Here is a 19746-nt window from a genome sequence, read left to right as displayed (position 1 = left end):
GAAAACACTTTGCTAGCAATTTCGTCATCTGATTCTCATAACGCCCTGGGAGGCAGATATCAGTATCTCCATTTTATAGATGATGAAAGTGGGGTTCCGAAAGGTTAAGGTCTAAAGTCCAAGGTCAGACAGAGGCTGGGATAAGAACTAAAGTCTCCTAATTCCCATCCGGTGCTTCTCCCAGCCCAGCTACTTCTTAAAGTTGTGAAAAGAGAAGTCCCTAAACACTAATCCCCGATCCCTAGTCTTGCTCGACCCCAGTGAGACAGGACCAGGGAGGGGAACGCGGCTGTGCCATATCCGAGAGAGGCAGTACAGCATCTGGAATTCCAGGCTTGGGGATCAGAACATTTTTCAAATCCCACCTTAAATATCTAGTAATTGTGTGACTCTGGACAAGTCACTTAATCTCTCTGCCTTGATTTCCTCACTTGTAAAATATGGCTAATAATACTACCTATCTTATATGGTTGCTGTAACAATTAAACAGAAAAAACAAAAACAAAAAAACCACACATGCTCAGTGCCCCGCACCAAGGCAAACACTTGGTAAGTGTTAGTTGTCACCATTTTCATAATTGTCATTATGAAGGTGCCCAGCACACTGCTGGGCACAGAGTAGATGCTCGATTAATGTTCATTCCCTCTCCTTCCTCATGCTCCCAAACTTCCCAGAGCACAAATCCTACCTCCATTTTCTGCAGCCCTGTGGAGAGGAGGTCTAGGGTTGGAAATTGGGAAAGCAGCGGGTGCTTCTCCCCAGGCAGCCTGACTGGGCGGGCCTCATTTTCTGCAACAGTGAGCTGCTACACGAAGTCACTCATTATACCTTGTGCTATGTGCATTCAGGTCACTTCTCAGAAATTAACGACTCCCTCTTGAATTTTCCTCAAGGAGAACCTTGCTGAAGACTAGAGCCATCATACCTATGGGCTCCTAATGAGGACCCAACCCTTGCAAGGTTCCTCAGGGAGAACCTTGCTGAAGACTAGAGCCATCATACCTATGGGCTCCTAATGAGGACCTAACCCTTGCAATGGCTTCTTGACATCTAGGGAGAAAGTCTTGTAGGATGGATAGGTCCCTGTAAAAGGGACCAGGAATGCAGTCTCTGCCCTGGGCTAATTAATTACGACAACAGCAGGAATAATGACAGACTAGTCACACTGATATAATAGTACTTAAGGCATCACAACACCACACCTTATAGCAAGGCCACTTAGTAGAAACACTATCCATACATATATGAAAAAACATCTGCTTCACTAACCTCTGCAGAATTAACTCCCTGACCTCTCTACAGAGCGAAAAGTCTTCATTCTACTCTCCTAGTTCTATTTGGATGTTCCACAGGCACGTCCTTTGAACACATGGTTATGTCCAAAACTAAATTCATCACCTTACCTAGGGCCTGCTCTTTCCCCTCTTCATGTATTTCCCTTCGCAGTCAATGACGACACATCTATCCAGCCTACCAAGCAGGAAACTTGGTACTATCCCTGATCCTCCCCATTCTTCTCCTTCCCTTCTCAACCCTGTTTATACTAGGTTACCGAATCCTGAGAAGCTATGCTAGGTCTTTCAAATGTCTTCATTTCTATCTCGGTTGTCACTACTTAATTCAGGTCTTCATCACCCCTCCCTTAAGGTAATGTTCTGGTTTCTCTGCTTCCAGATTCTTTTTCCTTCAACTAGCTCCCTACTGTCCCCAGAATAATTTTCTTAAAATACAAGTTGAACTATGTAATGGTCAGTTTTCATGCCAATTTGTACCCAGTTATTCAATCAAACACTAATCTACATGTTGCTGTGAAGGCATTTTGTAGATGTGATTGCCATCTATAATCAGTTGTCTTTATGTAAAGGAGATTATTCTGGATAATCTGGGTGGGCCTGATCCAATCAGTTGAAAGGTCTTAAGAGAACTGGGGTTTCCCAGAGGAAGATGTTTCTGCCTATTGACTGGAATGTCTGCCTGCCCTTCCTAAAGATTCGACCGTGGGTTTCAGACTTGCCCAGCCTTCGCCCATCGTCCTGTAAGCCGATTCTTTGCCTTCAGATCTCTTAATACATGTCTCCTACTAAGTCTGTTTCTCTGGTTGAGCATGGGATGATATACCCTGTCTCCAAAACAAAATTAATGTTTTAATAGAATCTATTAGATTGGTAAAAATTGATACTTGGATCATTAAGTTTTGGCAAGGATGTGGATGGAGCTACAGAAATCTTCACGGTGTCATGTACCAGGCATTAAGCTAGGTCTTTTACATATGTTACTCCATTTAATTGTCATAATAACTCTGAGTATTTCCATTCTCTTTATCCACATAAGAAAACTGAGGCTCAGGGAGATTGTAATTCACCAAAAGTAAAATAGATAGAAAATGACACAACTGATATTTGAAATTTAGGTTTCTTTCATGGACTTAGTATCCTCTAAAAATCACATCAAATTTACTTGAGAATTGTAATAAAACAATATTAAATCTATGATAGTCTATCTTGCTTTTTATGAAAAATTATTACCTTTCTTTTCTAACCATACCAAATTTTTTATATCAGGAAGTCTCTATAAAGCAAGGTAGGGGAGAGGGGGACCCAGATTTTTATTTTTATAGTTGTGCAATTAGAGCCCCTGGAGAGCAAGCAAAGTACTTTCACGCCAATTTGTACCCAGTCACAAAAAAGTCACAAAAAGTAGAATAACAAAAGCATGTGAACAGTCCAAAGGCCCAGATTAAAAAGACATCTTCCCTTGGGGATGGCAGTCCAGGATTTGGAAGGTGTCACAGTTTCAAATACTCCCCTCTGGGAACACATGTTTTGAAGCAAAAGGTTCCCCACTGAGTGGTGGGAGATCTGCTTTCTCATTCGCCCTGGGTCTCTGCTCTGGCTAGCTCACAACTGGAGCTTATCATATACATGGGATGGTTAGCATATTTATGGAACAGTTAGATACTCAGACTCTCCCCAACACACACGACTAGCAACCTACCTCCTGTGATCACTAAGGGAGCACTACACGTTTATTATCTGGAGCAACTGATCCAGAGAGGCCCTAGATTCAGGAAAAAGCAGATGCATTGGAGAATGGGAGTGAGGACAGGATGAAACAAATGGTTTAAGTGACAGTCTGTATAGAGTGATGGGACCCCAAGCCTTCTTCCTCCATCGTGTTCCAGAAAGTCAACAGCCAGGTATATATACTCCAAGGCAGGAGATTAGGGGGAAAAAGTCCATAAATACCACTCTCTGGAGGTCTACTAATGAAAAAGCTTTCCTCACTCCTCAGTCCAACATTTTACAAGGAAGTCCACCATCAGTGAGCCGTCTCCATGCACACGGAGTCTCACTTAGTGTCTCACTTTTTAGTATGATCTCTCCAAAGATCACTAGATCTTTAGAGAGGAAAACCTCTGTAATGGTCAGGGTCTCAGCAGAAGACAGACTGTGTTTCAAATGGCTCATCTGGGAGAGTTTAATAAAGAAATCATTCACAGAGACATGAGTAAGAAAACTAACAAGGGGCAGTTGAGTACTTGAGGGATACCAGGTAAAGCTAGAGCTTTAGCACCTCTAAGCCTGCCGAGGCAAGGAAGGGGAGGGAGCGGTTACCAGAACCAGAGAAGATGGGCTGTGGAGAGGGATGCCAGCTTGGAGCCGTGGTCCTTGACAGAGGGTCAGAGCTGGAGCAGGGAAGGAGTTGAGGGAATACATACCCTGACCTCACTCTTTTCCAGTCCTCAGTGTCCTGCTGTGCCTCTCACTGGCTGAATCCAATCAGAAGCCAGAGAGCAAGGGAGCCTGCTGATGCAAGCCACAATGGACAGCCTGGAGGGGTGAGAGGGGGAGGGAAGGGAGGGAGCCCACAGCAGCAAGGGAAATGGCAGAGAACGCATCTGGAGGGCAAATGAAAAACATCTAGCGCATCTCCAATGTACGACAGAACCCAAAACAAAGACACGGAAAGGGGAAAAAAAATGAAAGAAACAGACAAGGCAGAGAGCAAAAGAAAATAATTTTTAAAACTCTACAATAATATCCATTGAGAAACAATAGATGATAAGGCAACATGAATATGAACAGAAAATTATTTTTCTTAAAAAGGACTTAAAAAGAGCCCTTGAAAATTCAAAATGATGGCCAAAATAATAATTCTATTAGAAAGCTTGGAGAATCAAGTCAAGGAAATTTCCCAAAAAGTAATCAAAAAAAGAAGCTAAGGAAATTAGATGATAAGTCCAGGAGAGTCAATATACACCTAACGAAGTACCAGAAAGGAAAAAAAAAGAAAAAAATTATCAAAGGATTATTTAAGAAAAATGTCCAGAGCATAAGTCTCTGGATAGAGAAGGCTCAATAAAGTATCATGACAATGAATAAAAGACACGCACCAATGCACGACATCATAAAATTTCAAAACACCAATGATAAAGAGAAGCTCCTAAAAGTTTCACAGAGGGGAGAATAACCTGGTCACAGACAAAGGAATAAGAATTAGGGGGAAAAAAAAATCTCAATAGTAACACTAGACTCTAGAGGACAATGGGAAAATGCCTCCAAAAACCAGAAGGAAAAGGATTTCCAGCATAGAATCCTAATCACGGCTAAACTATCAATCAAGTGTGAAAACAGAGTAAACATATTTTCAGAAATTTAAGAAATCAAAAATTTACCCCCAATTAATCTTTCTCAGGAAGAGCCTGGAACAGGTGTTCCATCAAAAAGGAGAGACTTGAGGAAGATAGGAAGCAATGAAACAGAGTAACAGCCACGCAGCGAGAATAAGGTTAGACACTGTCTGCTTCGACACACACCAACCAGGCAATGAGCAAAGCGGAGGCAGGAAGCATTTCCCACGATCTCTCACCCCATCCCCAGGACGTAGTTTTGTTCTCGATACAAAGAAAGAATATTTTCATTAATGTATGTCTGTGGCATTGACTTAAGAATAGAAGAGCAAGAGAGATGACAAAGAGGGCCATATGGGAAGCAAAAAGAAACACCAGAAAGAGCACCGAAGTGAGTCAGAAACAGAGCTGCCGAGCACCTATTCTGTGCCAACAGCTTTTCCATAAATCACATAATTCACTCCAATGACAAGCACTTACGGAAGCTATTATTTCACTCTGTAGAGATGAGAAACCCACAGTTCAGAGAGGGCAGCAACCTTCCCAAGGCCACACAGATATACAGCAGCAGAGCTGGAACTGGAACCTATGACTTCCTAATTCCAAGGCCTCAGCTCTTTACATTATATTGTTCTGCTTGGGGCAAACCATGCAACCTGAGATTCCATTTCCTCTTTTGTACAATAGAGATTGTACTTTCTCTGAGAATCTCAGAGTTACTGTGAGAATGAAAGGAGATGGATAAGCAGAAGTGCCTTGTGCACTGTGAAGCAGTGTGCGAGCTAAGAGGCTAGTGACATATATGCATGCGTGCCACAGTTGGGCTATACTGTGGAGCTTCCTGACCAAGGCAGCCTCTTGGCAGCCATGGCCTGGGCTGGGCTAAGAGCAGCGGTCCCCAACCTCCGGGCCATGAAGCAGTACTGGTCTGTGGCCTGTTAGGAACTGGGCCACATAGCAGGAGGTGAGTGGTGCGCAAGGGAGCCAAGCTTCATCTGTATTTGCAGCCGCTCCCCAGCACTAGCATCACCGCCTCAGCTCCACCTCAGATCATCAGGCATTAGATTCTCATAGGAGCACCGGTCCCTGGTACCAAAAAGGTTGGGGACTGCTGGCTTAGAGCACACTTTGAAACAAATAGTCACGGCTGTTCTGCATTTAAGGGCTTTAGGTTCACCCAGGAGGAAAAGGAGATTCCTCCTAAATAAGAGGCACAGTCTAGGATAGGTGGTATTTAGGGGCACTGCATAAGCTGAGGCCTGTGGGTGCAAAGGGACAACACTGTGAGTCTAGGGGAGGTACCATGGTGCCGCCCAGGCTCAGGAAGCTTGCTCTTGTGTAAAGAAAAACAGAGCAGGCTCATGAGCTTGACTGTCTGGCCATTGTCAGAGCTGCCCCATGCTGCCCTTGGTCCCCTAGGTACTATGCTCTGAGGAGAGACTGGCCTTGCCCTTCCAGACAAATACTATCAGGACTAGTTCTGTGGTTGCTTTTTCCTGTCTTCCAGAGTCACTGCATGCTATAAGCTTAGTTGATGCTGCTTGATATGCTTATTAAATCAAAGCCTGACCTCTGCAGGGAGGTAGTATGATGCAAACCTCAGAGTCAGCAGATGTTCGTCTGAATCCTCAGGTCCAACTCTTTGAGTCTCCATTTTCCCATCTGGAGAACAGGGACAATTACCTTCCTACTTTCTACCTTGCTTAGTGATGACTAAATAAAATGATGTACATAAAATGCTCAGATTGGTGCCAGCGCTTAGTAGGTACCCAACTACTGTCAGATCGCTTTTATTCTGTAAAAAGGCATTATCTTTTTTAAAGCCTTTATCTTCCATATTGTCAACTTTTGAGGTGTCTTCCTAAATAACACATAACAGCTATACACTGACTATATAATAAAGTCAATGTCCCTCAGCATGCCACTGGAGACTGGTCCTAGCTGACCCTCAGCTGTCTTGCAGGCCAACCACTTGTCCCTCAACCATGATGCCCACTTTAAAGTCTTCCTTCCCTTTGCTCATGTTGATTCCTTAGCACAGAATCCTCTTTACCCTTCCTCCACTCAGGACCCACCTCTTTCATGAAGGTTTCCAAAATTGACCATCCCTTCCTTTCACTCTTTCTCCTAATTCTTATTATTCTCTGCCCTTCATTCATTCATTCATTCATTCATTATTTATTAAGTGCATATTATGAGCCAAACTTATTTCATAGCTCTTTCCTATTAACTGTGAGCCCCATGAGGTAAACAACAGTTTGCCGTATTCCTCCACAGCATCCAGAGTGCTACGTTACCAGCTGCTAACAACCTAGAGGGAGTGAATGAGGAAAAACATTTTATGTAACATTCGTTCAGTGTTTAACAAACATGTGAAGCACCTACTGCCTGCGAGGCAAGTGTAGACAGTGATGGCCTATTAAGGCGTACAACACAGCTTGTGGCCATGAGGACAGACACGAGTGGTGCAGCCGACTTTAGAAACATTTCTCAGATGGGGATTCTAAGGCCCAGAGAGGAAGAGTAACTGCCCAGGACGACACACTCAGAATGTCCTAAATCAGTAAGACTGAAAACACCTGGCAAGGATATGGCACAAGTAGAACGCTCATATATTGCTGCCAGGAGTAAAGACTGGTACAACTACTTTGGAAAACTATTGAGCAGTATCTTCCAATGTTATATTGTGACCCAGATATCCTCCTCTTAGTCATGCATCCAAGAGAAATCAATGCGTATTTCACCCAAAGGCATGTGTAAGACTGTTCATAGTAGCTTTGTTCACAACCCTAAACTGGAAACAAACCAAATGCTCATCAATAGCTAAATGGATACATTGTGGTATATTCATACAGTGGAATATGGCTGATCAATAAAAAAGAATTATTGCTACATACAAAATAGATGATTCTCATAGACACAATGTGTTGAACAAAAAGAGTACATACTGTATGACGCCATTTACATGAAGTTCAAGCACAGGCAAAACACATCGCTGGAGATAGAAGTCAGAATAGTGGATACCTCTGGGGGTGGGGTATTGACTGAGAAGGGGTATGAGGTGGCCTTCTGAGGTGCTGGAAATGTTTTGTATCTTATGCTGGGTGGTGGTTTCTGAGATGTGTAAAAATTCATCAAACTGAACATGTAAGAATTGTGCACTTTACTGTACATGTAGTACTTCAATTTAAAAAGTAAAACAAAAACTACCCTAAGCAGTTTCTCACCTATCAGATTGGCAAAAATCCAAAAGTTTCTTAACATACTCTATTAGGGAGACTGCAGAAACAGGCACTCATACATTGCTGGTGGGAGTGGAAAATGGTATAATTCCTATGGAGGCCAATTTTGCAACATCTTGCAAAATAAATACACTTAGTCTTTGATATAATAACTTCACTTCTAGGAATTTATCCTACAACTACACTCTCCCATACATGAAATAACATATATACAAAGTTATTTGCTACATCATTACTTGTAATAGCAAAAGACTAGAAGTGACCTAATGTCATCAACAGGGCACTGGTTAAATAAATCACAGTCCACAGATATACTGGAATATTATATAGCTATAATAATAAACTAGGAAGGCTTTTATACTGATATGGAAAGATTTCCAAGATAAACTGCTGAAAGAAAAAATCAGACACTAAAAAGTACGTACAGTATACTACCATTTATATAAAGGGGGGGTAAAATATATCTTAGTGTTCACTTATATATGCGAAAAGAAACTAGAAGGATACAGAGGAATCTAATATTAGGCATTCACTGCACATGTGGTGGAAGGGTTTTTGGACATTGGACAGATGGGGGATATGGTAGGAGTGAGGTTTTTCATTTTAAATCCTTCTATGTTTTTTAAGTTTTGAATCATGCACATGTATGAATTATTTTTAAAACTATATAAGTAAATTATTTTTTTAAGAGGTAAAGGACAATGAAAGGGGAAAGAAGAATCCTAAAAGGGGTGGTTTTCCAAAACAATGTCATCAGTTTCACAATTTTATCTGGTTATTACACAAAGAACTGCTTAATGTAAAGCAGAAGAGGTAGGCTGGATGTACAGAAGAACTTGCCACCATGAAGGGGAACTAAATATTGAAATGAAGGGAAAAATAATCTTATCCTTGGTGGCCTTAAAAGCAAGCTGAACCGTCACTGGTGTACAGGAAGGCAGCATCAGGTAGTAGACCAAAAGCTCTGAGGTTAGAGGCTCTGAGGTTAAAGATTCCACTCACAGCTTCCTCCTGACCATCCTATGACCTGGCTGGGAGCAAACCGCTCAGCCTAAGCTTCAGCTTCCCTCATCTAGAAAATGGGGTTGACAATAGTGCCACCTCACCAAGTAGCTATGAGGATTAAATGGATACTATACTTTGTCTATCACCCGCGTGCACAGGACCACACAAGTCTGTACTTAACGCTAAGCTCTCCACCAGGCCCTGGGTTTGCAGGTGTTGCCTCTCAGAGGAAAAGCCAGTGTCAAAAAAGAGTTCTCTCTATTGAATTCTTACATGAACCTCTTTGATGGGTGTCAGGCCAACATCGGGCATTCTGCCACACATATTACAAAGGTACAAAGGTTTGACACTTGGAAATCATCGATGGAATGAAAAAAATACATTTATCCTTGCAGAGATTATACCTCCAATTTGGTAAAAGAATTGGCTTTGCTTGGAAGAGGAGGCATCACACTTTCCTGCCAAATATCTAACACTTAAATGACGTCTGGTGAGCCTGAGCAGCCTGAGCGCTCCAGGAAAAGGCCACCAATAAAAAAATCCTTTCCAAGGGTCTATGTGGAGCGAGGAGAGAGGAAATGCAGTCAGCTCTTTTTTCTCCGCAGGAAGGGAAGACTGAACAACTGCACATCAGGAGAGAAGGCAAACAAATTGCCCATTCAAGCCAAAATAAGCTGCTCCTGGAGGAAGCAAAACTGCTGGAGTTGATTCAGCCAGACACAGAGGTGAAGGCCCCTAAGACTGGGCTGGGCCTGGGGAGCCTGCCTCTAGCAGGCAGGCATCTTCTAAGCAAGCAGTGGCCACATGGCCCGCATCTCACCTCTGCTGACCTAAGTCTACACCCACAAATGGGAGCCAGCCAGCCAGCTTTGCTGGATGTGGAAGGAAATCCTGATGGAAAGGAAGAAAAGAAACAAACTAGTGAACCTGACAAGTGAGTGACCACCTATTATGTGGCAGGACTGAGCAGACACCTGGTATACCTGGCATTTAGGGGTGGGTATCACGATGGTGATTTTACAGATGAGGAATCGTGCTTGGTGAGAGAGAGTGATAGCACAGACACATAGCCAGAGGGTGGCCAGGCCAGCCATGGCCAGTGGCCTCAGCTCTGTCCTTCCTGCTTGTCCCTTAAGCTTCTCTATGCCCAGCTCCCGCAGTCCTTCCTTTGTCTAAAGTAGGAACTTGCACCGCTTCAAAGACCCAAAGCAACTTGCTAAAAAAAGGGGAAAAATCAAACCTAGAAGCAGATGAAGTAGCAGAGTAGAGATATTTCAAACTCCTAAGAAATCTGAAATGTAGCTGCTGTGGAGCTTGCCTCAGGCTGGAACATGCAGGTCCTGAGTCTCTCTCTGGGACAATGGATAGCAGAATCTTGACCTGGAACAAATCTGGGCTAGCAATGTTTCCGGGGATGTTGAGATTCCCAGATCCCCTAGACTGAGGCCCTCAGGCTACAGTTTACGAATCCATTCTGCAGCTATGCCGAGCTCCTGCCCTGGACCTCAACATCCTGGATGAGAAAGACACTTTCTTCTCTAGCCTCTGAGACTCCCACCCTGAGTCTCAGACCTTCTTGTAGTCATCTTACATTACCTCCTTCCTTGAGATCTTAATATATAATAATAATAATAATAATGAAAATAATAATATCAGCTAACACCTATCGAGCCTTTACTTTTATACCAGGCAGTTAGCACTTTACATAACAATCTTATGAGGTCAGTGGTATATTCTAGAAGAGGTGCTCAAGACACTGGGAGATTAAGCCACTTATACAAGGTTACACAGTTCATAAGTGGAAGAGTCAGAATTTGAACCCAGTGCCTGTGCACTACCCGTACTCCCTCAGGCCCTAGGATATGCTAGAGTTAAAAGAATAGTCTTGGAAGTCAGGCAAACAGATCTACCATTTACTGCTACTTATCCCTGGGCAACCTGATTAACCTGTCTAACCTCCGAGTCTCAGTTGTCTTCTCTATAAAGTAGATGCAACAAATATACTTTGTGGAGTTGTGTCCATTCTAAGACAGAGTAGGTCTTAAATTAAGTCCTTCACCCATCTCTATTTCACCTCCCCTTCCAATTTGATTGTCACACATTCATTAGACATTAAGGCTGCTTCTACCCTTGAACAAAGTTTGGCTTCTTTATATTCCGTTCTAGGCTATTCCATTTTATAACTATTTCATGCCCATAAGGTGAGGGACCCAGCACCACTCACTGTGGGGCTGGATCTCAGGGAATGAGACTGAAGGCAGGGAAGTCCGTCTAAAGCAGGCAATGGCAGAAGGGCCGAGGGCAGGAGCTGGCTGTGAGAACCAGGCTTTAAGCCGACAGGGACTCTCCTCCTCCAGCTTGTCTCCCTCTTGCTGGCTTCCTGCCAGGGCTAACAGGCACTTCTTGTCACTTCCTATTGCCCGGCTTGCACCCTGCAGAGCATCCCTTGAGGGCCTCATTCCTCCAGAGGTGGGGAGCCTCTGCTCCCAGCTCACATGCAGGCACGTAGACGTGTTCAGAGCCCTGTGACTGGACCCACCTTTCCTGACTATGAAACCACTCATTCTTCAAACTGTGAGCCAGGCACTAGGGACAAAATGGAAAAAACAGGTCCACCCCCAAGGGATTCACCAGCATGCCCTCTGCTCCTCCACTGCCTCTGATGTTCCCCTCATTTGTGTGACATGGGATACACTTTTCCAGAATGTCATCGCTTCTCTCTTCCAACCAAGCACTTCACTAAAACAGTCACACTAACAAGCGAGTCTCCCCTCTCTCCACCCCAACCAAGAGAAATGAGAAACAGAATTATAAACACATAAATATATATATACATATATTTCTTATATCCCAGGCACTCCCTATATCCCAGGTATTTCACACATATTTTCCACCTCATCATCACGACAACAATTCTGCAAGGTGGAATTAGCCCTATTACATAGATGAGGGGGTGGGGGGAAATGGAAGCCCACAGAGATGGAGCCAGTTTGAACCACGGCTGTCCACCTGCAGAGTCTATGCTCATTCTACAGCCCCATGCTGGCCTCTGTCAGCTCAGCCTGCCACCCTGCTAGCTCTGGCCCCCTCCTTCGTCTGGATTTTGTTCTTTCAAGTATTTAGATTCCCTGTAATCTTCTTGTTTGTGCTAGTCCCAGAGGAAGGCAACCTCTTCCAGTGCCATGACAGCAGCAGCAGCAACATCCTAGGCACCACCTCCGATTCTCTGATTAGCCTGTCTTAATTATACCCAGGCTGCAGCAGTTCCGGTACTGCTGCAAAGCATGCAGGTTTGCTGTTCCATTTTCTTGCTCCTTCTCTGACTCCAGCCCCTTTTACTCCCCACCCCCTCTGCTGGATGGCAGCCTATCTCCTCTGCCGTCCTTGGTTCTGCCTCCCTGCACATCGCATTCAGGCCTGCAAAGCAGCGCTTCAAACTGCTGCCACCCCAGGCAGCTGAGCCAGTCTAGCTCAATTCAGAAAAGAGTGCTCAAGTCTCTGCTGAGTGCCAGGCATGGCTCTGAGTCCTGCAAATAGGCAGGAAGCAAAAGGAAAACACAGCAGCCTTGCCCTTCAGAAGCTTAGAGTCAGAGGGAGGGAGAGAAAAGTAGACAGGAGCAGAAACTGCCGGCACAGGGCAGGCAGTGAAGGGATTGTAACAGAGTCCTAAAATATCAGAGCTGGAGGGATCCTTGATTTCCTGTTTTAACCCCTCCATTTTACAGATGGGGAAACTAAAGCCCAGAGGAGGGCAATTATTTGAATGATATCAGGTAATAACAATCCGCACTTTTAAAACCCTTACGAAGAGCTAAGTTCTATTCCTCATGCTTTATATGTATTAACTCACTTGACCCTCTCAGCAACCCTCTGAGGTAGCACTATTGCCCTCCCCATTCTAAAGAGGAAGAAAATGAGGCATTGAGGAGCTAAGTACCTTGTTCAAGTTCACACAAGTAGTTAGTGGAAACCTGTATTGAACTTAGGCAGTCAGCCCTATATTGTTGTCTCTCTAATGTACTGTGAGATGGAGAAACAGTCTACATGTGGAAGTAATAATAAGGCTTCTTGAAAGAATTACTCATAGGCCTAATTATAAAAACAGTGAACCTTGGTTATCCAGTCAACTAAGCAGAAGTCTCAATTAACCAGAGGTCTGGCTTCAACTGGGAGTTCCTGAGCGCCATGAAATACCAGGCAGTAAGTAAGCAGAGCCTCATATTTCCAAAGAAAGCACCAACCAAGAGGAAAGAACTTAGTGGAAGGGATTTATTCAAAGAAACTAGAGCAACCCAATTCTCTTCCCCTTTTATAGCTGACTTTCTACACATGCTGCCCTCAGCCTATCGGATCTTTAATATCATCGAATGTCACTTCCTGAAGCAGGGAGACTGGCTCAGGCACCTTAAAAAGATGCTCAATGATGCAGATTGAAATTTTTAGAAAAGGAGCATCTAACAAAGCCCTGGTCAACCAAAGACTTCCATTTCCCAGAATCTCCCCCAACACACACACATACATGCACCCTGGCCTTCGGTTAACCAACAGTGTTCTCCAATTCTGCTACATGAGTTTCAGAATAAACAGTTACCAGTATACTAACTACTTACCAATCACTGCCAGATTATGCTCTGAGCCACAAGAGACCTGTAAAAGGAAAGAAAAGAAGTTATATTAGTTGATATTTCAGCCTGTGTATTTTATGATCAGTTATTTTTTAATAACACCAATATCCATTTTAGGCAAATTTTAGGAAGTCAGTAGAAAGGAGCACCATATACAAAAGTTAAGACTATAATTATAACACACTCACAACTACAGAAAAAGTGATTTCAAAATTTGAGTGGAAATACACCAAAATGTTAAAGTATTTGTCTTTAGGCAGTGAGACTATAGTGATTTTTTTTTTAAATCCTTCCTTCTTTCTACTTTTTTGTATTTTTCAAACTTTCTATAACGAGCATGTGTTACTATAAAAATGGAAATATAAAGCAATACGAATCACAGTTTTTGAAAACTGAACCACTCTCATCTGGACTGATAAAATCAGCAAAGAATTGGGTGGAAACAGACTTGTCTGAGGACAAATGCTTGACTTTCCTCATCTGCTCACTCTCGCTTCCACCTTCCAGCCACGCGAACATCCTTAGTTCTCTGAGCACGACATGCTCTCTCACACACCTGGGCCTTTGCACATGCTGTTCCCCTGCCTGGAATGCCCTCTTCTCAACTGCCTACCTAGAAAACTTCTGCTCATCCTTTAAAATCTCAAAGCATTGCTGAGACTCCTTTGGAGTTGCTTCTGGGCAGCCTCAAGCACTCTTTTCATTGCACAGCTTATATGTACCCCCGTTGCAGCAATCACGTTGTGGCCTTCTACAATTTTTTCTGTCTCCTCGCTAGACTGCACGTGTCTGGAGAACAGGGCTGAGTCTCATTCACCTCTATATTGCACAGATAAACTGTACAAGGCGGGGGACTCAGTTAACATCTGCTGAATTAGAGAATGGATGCAAGATCAAAGCACATGGAAGAACAAATACCTAACATAAAAGAATAATTTGGGATTCTGAACCCAGTGTTTCCACCCAGTGAGGGGTACTTCTTGCCTTTCGGTCTCTGCACGTCCCAACTGCTACCAGGAAGAAGTGACTGGAAATATAAAAGCAGAAATGGTTGTCCAGGTACCAGTTAAAAGGAGCTCAAGACTCTGGAGAAGCATCCTGTGACCTTTATCAGGATGCTCACTTTAGCTCCCAGCAAGAGGAAGGCTTCAGGTACTTAAGGAATGTCAGTGCTAGAAGGGCCCTGGAGATCTTCCACTCCACTCTTTCCACATTATGAAGAGAAAACTGAGGCTTGGGAACTTAGAAAACTGAGGAAGGAACTTGCCTTGGGTGCCAGAGCAAGTGTGTGTCAAAACTAAGACTAGAGCTACTCTGACTCTCAAAACAAGCTCCTTTCCTGATTCTATAGCTTCTCACTCTTTCCCAGTGAAAATCATTTGGAAGTGATAGTCAAAGGCAATCAGCACAGGTTCCTGACAGTAACAGGCTCAAAAGGCTGTTACTTGAGCACTGGAGGCCAAATTAGTAGTGGTTTGTTTCTGGAAGCCCCTAGTACTCAAGGTTGGTCAGCTTGGCAGTCCACAGCCCCAGGGTGAACCCTGGCAGTCAGAGGCAGGCCCTTGATCTGTCTGCACTTTGTAAAATGAAATAACTTTATTTACATTGGTAGGTGCAAAGGGGCAGCAAAGCTTCTTGAGGCTTTTTTCCTTATAATATCTGTGCTTCCCAGATCCCAGCTTCCACAGAGAAGAGGGCTACCCACACTTACATGGACTCCCTGACAGTGCCTGGCAAAGAAACACCTGTATTTTTTTATCACAGTAAGTATTTCCAGGTTGTCTCATCTCTGAGGTCCTTTGAGACAGGCTCTGTATCTAATTTATCTGAGGGGTCCCACCATGCCTCTCCCAGGGCCACACACACAGCACAAATTCATTATATGCATTATATACCAAGGCTGGTTCCCTAGGTTCTGTCATAGGAAGCTGTCCAGATTGAAAAATTGGAAGAAACTTAGATATCTAACATTAGGGTAATGCTTATGTAAATTACGATAGAGCCATCTCATGGACTATTACATAGACTTGGAAAATGATGCTTCCAGTAAAGGAAAATACTCATGATATCCTATGAACTAAAAACTGCCTAAAAACTGTATATGCAATACGATCTCAATTCTATAATAAAACATTGAATAAAGGACTGGAAGGAGACACACCGAAATATTAACAATGATTGCCTCTGGGCTAGGGGTGAGGTAGACATTACAAGTGTGGTTTTCCTTTTGCTTTTTCTATGCTCTCTGAATTTTATATAGTATTCTTACAATCAGTAAAATATAATGCAGTTCCCACTATAGAAGGGGAAAAAACCCTGCCTGCTATAATATCTGCTATGTTCTAAAGTAGTATGTGTGTGTGGCGGGGGGGAGGGGAGGAGATTTGAAGGAAATATAACTAAATTATAAGGGCAACTGCATCATGGTGGTAGAATTATACTTTTTCTTCTATTCTGTATTTTCAAATATTCTTTAATGGTGGTGGTAGTAGTAGTGGTGATGGTGGCAGCAATAAGAGCAAGAATTAAAGCCACTATATATTGAGGACTCATATGTGCCAGGCATCATGCCAAGGCACTTTATAAACATTCTCTCATCTTACTCATTGCAATAATCTTTTCAGGTAGGTTTGATTTTAGAGATAAGAAACTGAATTCATACATATTAAATAACTTTCATAGCTAACTAAGTGGTAGTAGCAGAATTAAAACCCAGGGCTGTCTGATCTGTAAGCTCCTATTCTATACTGCTAGATCGTGTTACTTTTGTTTTTAAAAAATAAAGTTATTTCATTTTACGAAATGCAGACAGAGAAAGGGCCTGCCTCTGACTGCTAGGGCTCACCCTGGGGCTGTGGACTGCAGAGCTGACCAACTTGAGGACCAGGGCCTTCTAGAAACAAGCTGCTGACAAATGCCAATATCGGGCAGCAGATGCTGCTCTGAATTAATGAGCGAGACAGTGATGAATGGATTTTGTCAAGGCGATGTACGGCTTGGAGCTCAAAGCTCCCCACTGCTTCTTGCTGTGTGTGCATTGGTACGGAGGGCAGAAGACTGAACAACACAGGCCACAAAATCCCAGTGCTACACTCCTTCAACAAGATTGTATCAATGACCAGTGGCTTCATATTGCTCCTGTCAGCATCTACCCACTGCTCAGCTGCAGGCAGCTTTCTAGAAGACTCTGTTAACAATGGCAACGTGCCCAGGAGGAAGAGATTCGGAGCCAGGAAGCCAGTTGAATCCTCGGTCCTCTGCTTTCTGGCTCTGAGACCTTCCGCCAGGTATTTAACCTCTTGGGCCTCAGTGCTCTCAGGTGTAAAAAGCATATAATAGTATCTGTCCCATCTGCCTCACAGAATTGCCAGAGGACAAATGAGACAATCCATCTCCTCACAGCCACGTGTCTCACCTTTCTTACATATAAATCTGACTGTGTCATGCCCTTATATAGACCCCTTCACAGGCTCCCAGTGTTGGGAGGACAAAGACTAAACCACACAGTTTGGTTCACAAGCCCCTCAAAAGCAGGCCCCTGTTGACCTCTCTGGCCTCATTTCTTCCCTCTGCTACTTAGGAACGCTCGACTCCCAATATCATATTCCCTTGGTTCTATTCACACCACTCGGCATTTTCTCTAAGAACATCGCACAATTTCAGGCCTTTATACATGCTATTCTCTTTGATTGGAATTCCCTCTCTCCCACTGTCTACCTAGCTAAATCCTTCAAGATAGCGCAAATATCTCCTCCTGGTAAAACTGGCCGTGACTTCTCAAGGCCAAGCCAGCTGTTCCGCCCTGGTTACTCCCACAGCATTATGCATGATGGCCCTTATCACACCTGAGATGTCTATTCATGGACTGTGCATGTGTTAGGCACAAATGTCTCTCTGACATGCAGCAGAGTGCCTGCCAAGCAGTGTTTCTGCCACACAGCCCAAGTGCAAGGCATGAAGGGGGAGGAGAGAATACAAAGATAAGGGGCCCAGAGAAGTCAGATGATCCCAAAACAAGTGTGAGTAGTGGTGTGGCCACTTCAGCCCAAAGGAGACAGGCAGTGAAATGCACAGCAAGGGCAGGAAGGGAACAGCCCTACAAGAATAGTATAGAGATGACAGAGGCATTGAAAGCACAGTAGGATCGTTCCAGGAACTCTACACAACAAAGCACAGTAAACCAGCAACAGAGGTCCAACCTAGGAGACAGAGTCCCACTATAGAGAAAGTAGGTTCCAGCTTTGCTGGCCGGAGCCTTCAAGAGAAAGGGTGCGCACCCCCTCAAGGGTGGCAAGCGGAGAACAAAGGTGGCTGTGGAAAGCTGTCCTTGACTCAGTGCTGCTCAAGTACTAGAGGGGTCTCTTCTATTCAGGCATTCCAGCCTGAGATGGCAGAGCTGCAGACAACAGTTTCCAAACCCCCAGTTGCCACAAAAACCAGCTCTCTCAGCGGCCCTCCTGCCAGGCTAGACTCCATCAGTTCTTACAAAGGGAGCTGCACTGGGATCTCCTGGGGGCTGGATCCCATGCAGCCGAATGGGGATGAGCTGGGCCAAGAACTGACTGGTAGTAAATGCCCAGTGGAAATACGCTGAATTCATTAATGAGTTAAATGAATAAATAACTAAATAAATGAGCAAAAATTAATATGAAAATATTTGCCAAATGCTGAATGTGAGCACTTTAGTTCTCAGTGGTACACTTGTACCATTTCTAAAAAATAGCTGACTGGCCCTTTTGAGTGCTTATGGCCAGGCACCCGTCTAAGTGCTCAGGCACCCATCTAAGTGCTTTGCCTGTTTTATCTCATTTAAGCCTATACCAAACCTAAGAGATGGATTCTTTTGTTAGGATTGTTTTACAAATGAGGTGGTTGGGGTTCAGAGAGGTAAGGTCACTTGCCCAGTGTCTTACAGCTAGTGCAGGTGCAGGATTCTGTGTTCAGATTCAACCTTTCTATCCCCCCACCTACTTCAACCCTTCTCCTTTATATGTAGGATGGAAATAAACTGCCCACCCAGTTCCTTACATCTGGCAACCCAGTGCCAATTATCTAGTGACCTTAAGCTGGGAGAATCTTCGATTTACAAGGCCCAAACAACATTTTCCTAGGGCTAGAGGTGTCCACCTTTGCACCCATCAAGAAGCTGTTCCAGGGCTTTTTCTTAGGAGAAAAGGCTGTAAAATAGCATCAAAACTTTGTCCTCTGCCCTCCTCGTGAAAGCTGTCACCTTGCAGAGAACTCCACCAGATTTTTCAACTCTGAGCAGATGGAAATCAAGGCGGGAAAAACAGAGTGGGCGGAGTACAAACAGGACTCGGGAAGAAGCACTAAGATGCCTGGAGAGGAAGCGGGGCCAGGGACCGCCCTCATCTTCTGCTGCTCGGCTGGTGACAGCCAGGGACCATCTTGGGACTCGCGCCGACATCCCGCAGGGCCTGCTGATTGGTTCCCGCCGGTGCCAATGGGTCCAGCACCATGGGTGCCATGGCAACAAAGCGCATGTGTGGAGGCACGTGATGCCAAGGGTTGGGCAGCCATTCCCCGGGACTCAGAGGAGGGATTCAAAGCCTGGGCTCCCCGCCTCACTGAGAGTGCTTGGCAGGCAATGCTGCCTTGGAAGGAGAAGCGTGCTGGGAGCAACTCCAGAATGGCAGCCTCTCTTGGGGTTAACAGGGAAGGGAACGGTTGCTTCCGTGCAGCCTGCTAGAACTGCCCAAACCCAGTTGCCATGTGTGTAGAACTCTGGGGAGATAACCAGAATTTCCAAACCTATTAGAAGAGCAGGGCTGGGAGGCTGGGCACATTTCACAGTCAAACCGCAGCCCCGTTAGCCTATGGAGTTTTACCCCTTATGTTTAGAAATAGCTCCAAATACAGCTCATGGTGATAGCAAAGAGTCAACACAGTTGTTTGCTTCTGGAAGCACCTAACCTTAAAAAGATACCTTGAACTCCATGTGTGAGGGCTTGAATTTTTGACTGAAGCCTAGATGTCAAACAAGGTGAGAGAGAGAGAGAGAGAGAGAGAGAAAGAGAGAGAGAGAGAGAGAGAGACAGAGAGACAGAGAGACAGAGAGACAGAGAGACAGAGAGACACTTCCAGGCTTCCAGGCTCAGCAGCTCCATTTGTCCTCCACTTCAAAGCCCTGGGTGAAGAACCCATTCTCCCTGTAAAGCCAACTCTTTTCCCTCAAAGCACATTATATACCTAAGAAAATGAGGCTTCAGCTAGATTATACTA

The 19746-nt window shown here is 44.3% G+C and overlaps 1 protein-coding gene across 9 annotated transcripts in view; it reads right to left on the bottom strand.

The window, feature by feature from the left end:
* Positions 1 to 19746, bottom strand: part of SERGEF (secretion regulating guanine nucleotide exchange factor) — a 185153-nt gene that overhangs the window by 47988 nt on the left and 117419 nt on the right. For 3 of the 9 annotated variants that reach the window (XM_023522144.1, XM_023522151.1, XM_023522147.1), the window contains 3 exons: positions 13489 to 13525; positions 6230 to 6293; positions 3729 to 3831 (listed from right to left, as the gene is read on the bottom strand). In XM_023522144.1, the coding sequence (XP_023377912.1) occupies positions 3744 to 3831; positions 6230 to 6293; positions 13489 to 13525 (189 nt within the window). In that variant the 3' untranslated portion in view covers positions 3729 to 3743. Of the gene's footprint in view, positions 1 to 3728; positions 3832 to 6229; positions 6294 to 6793; positions 6943 to 13488; positions 13526 to 19746 lie in introns of those variants that run through there. The other 6 variants (XR_002776808.1, XM_023522146.1, XM_023522148.1 and 3 more) reach the window with 4 other exon arrangements.

This window comes from Pteropus vampyrus, unplaced genomic scaffold (assembly GCF_000151845.1).
Source record: "Pteropus vampyrus isolate Shadow unplaced genomic scaffold, Pvam_2.0 Scaffold334, whole genome shotgun sequence".
Classification (NCBI taxonomy): domain Eukaryota; kingdom Metazoa; phylum Chordata; class Mammalia; order Chiroptera; family Pteropodidae; genus Pteropus; species Pteropus vampyrus.
Note: the sequence above shows the minus strand (reverse complement) of the source record. Positions and strands in the feature narration are given on the sequence as shown.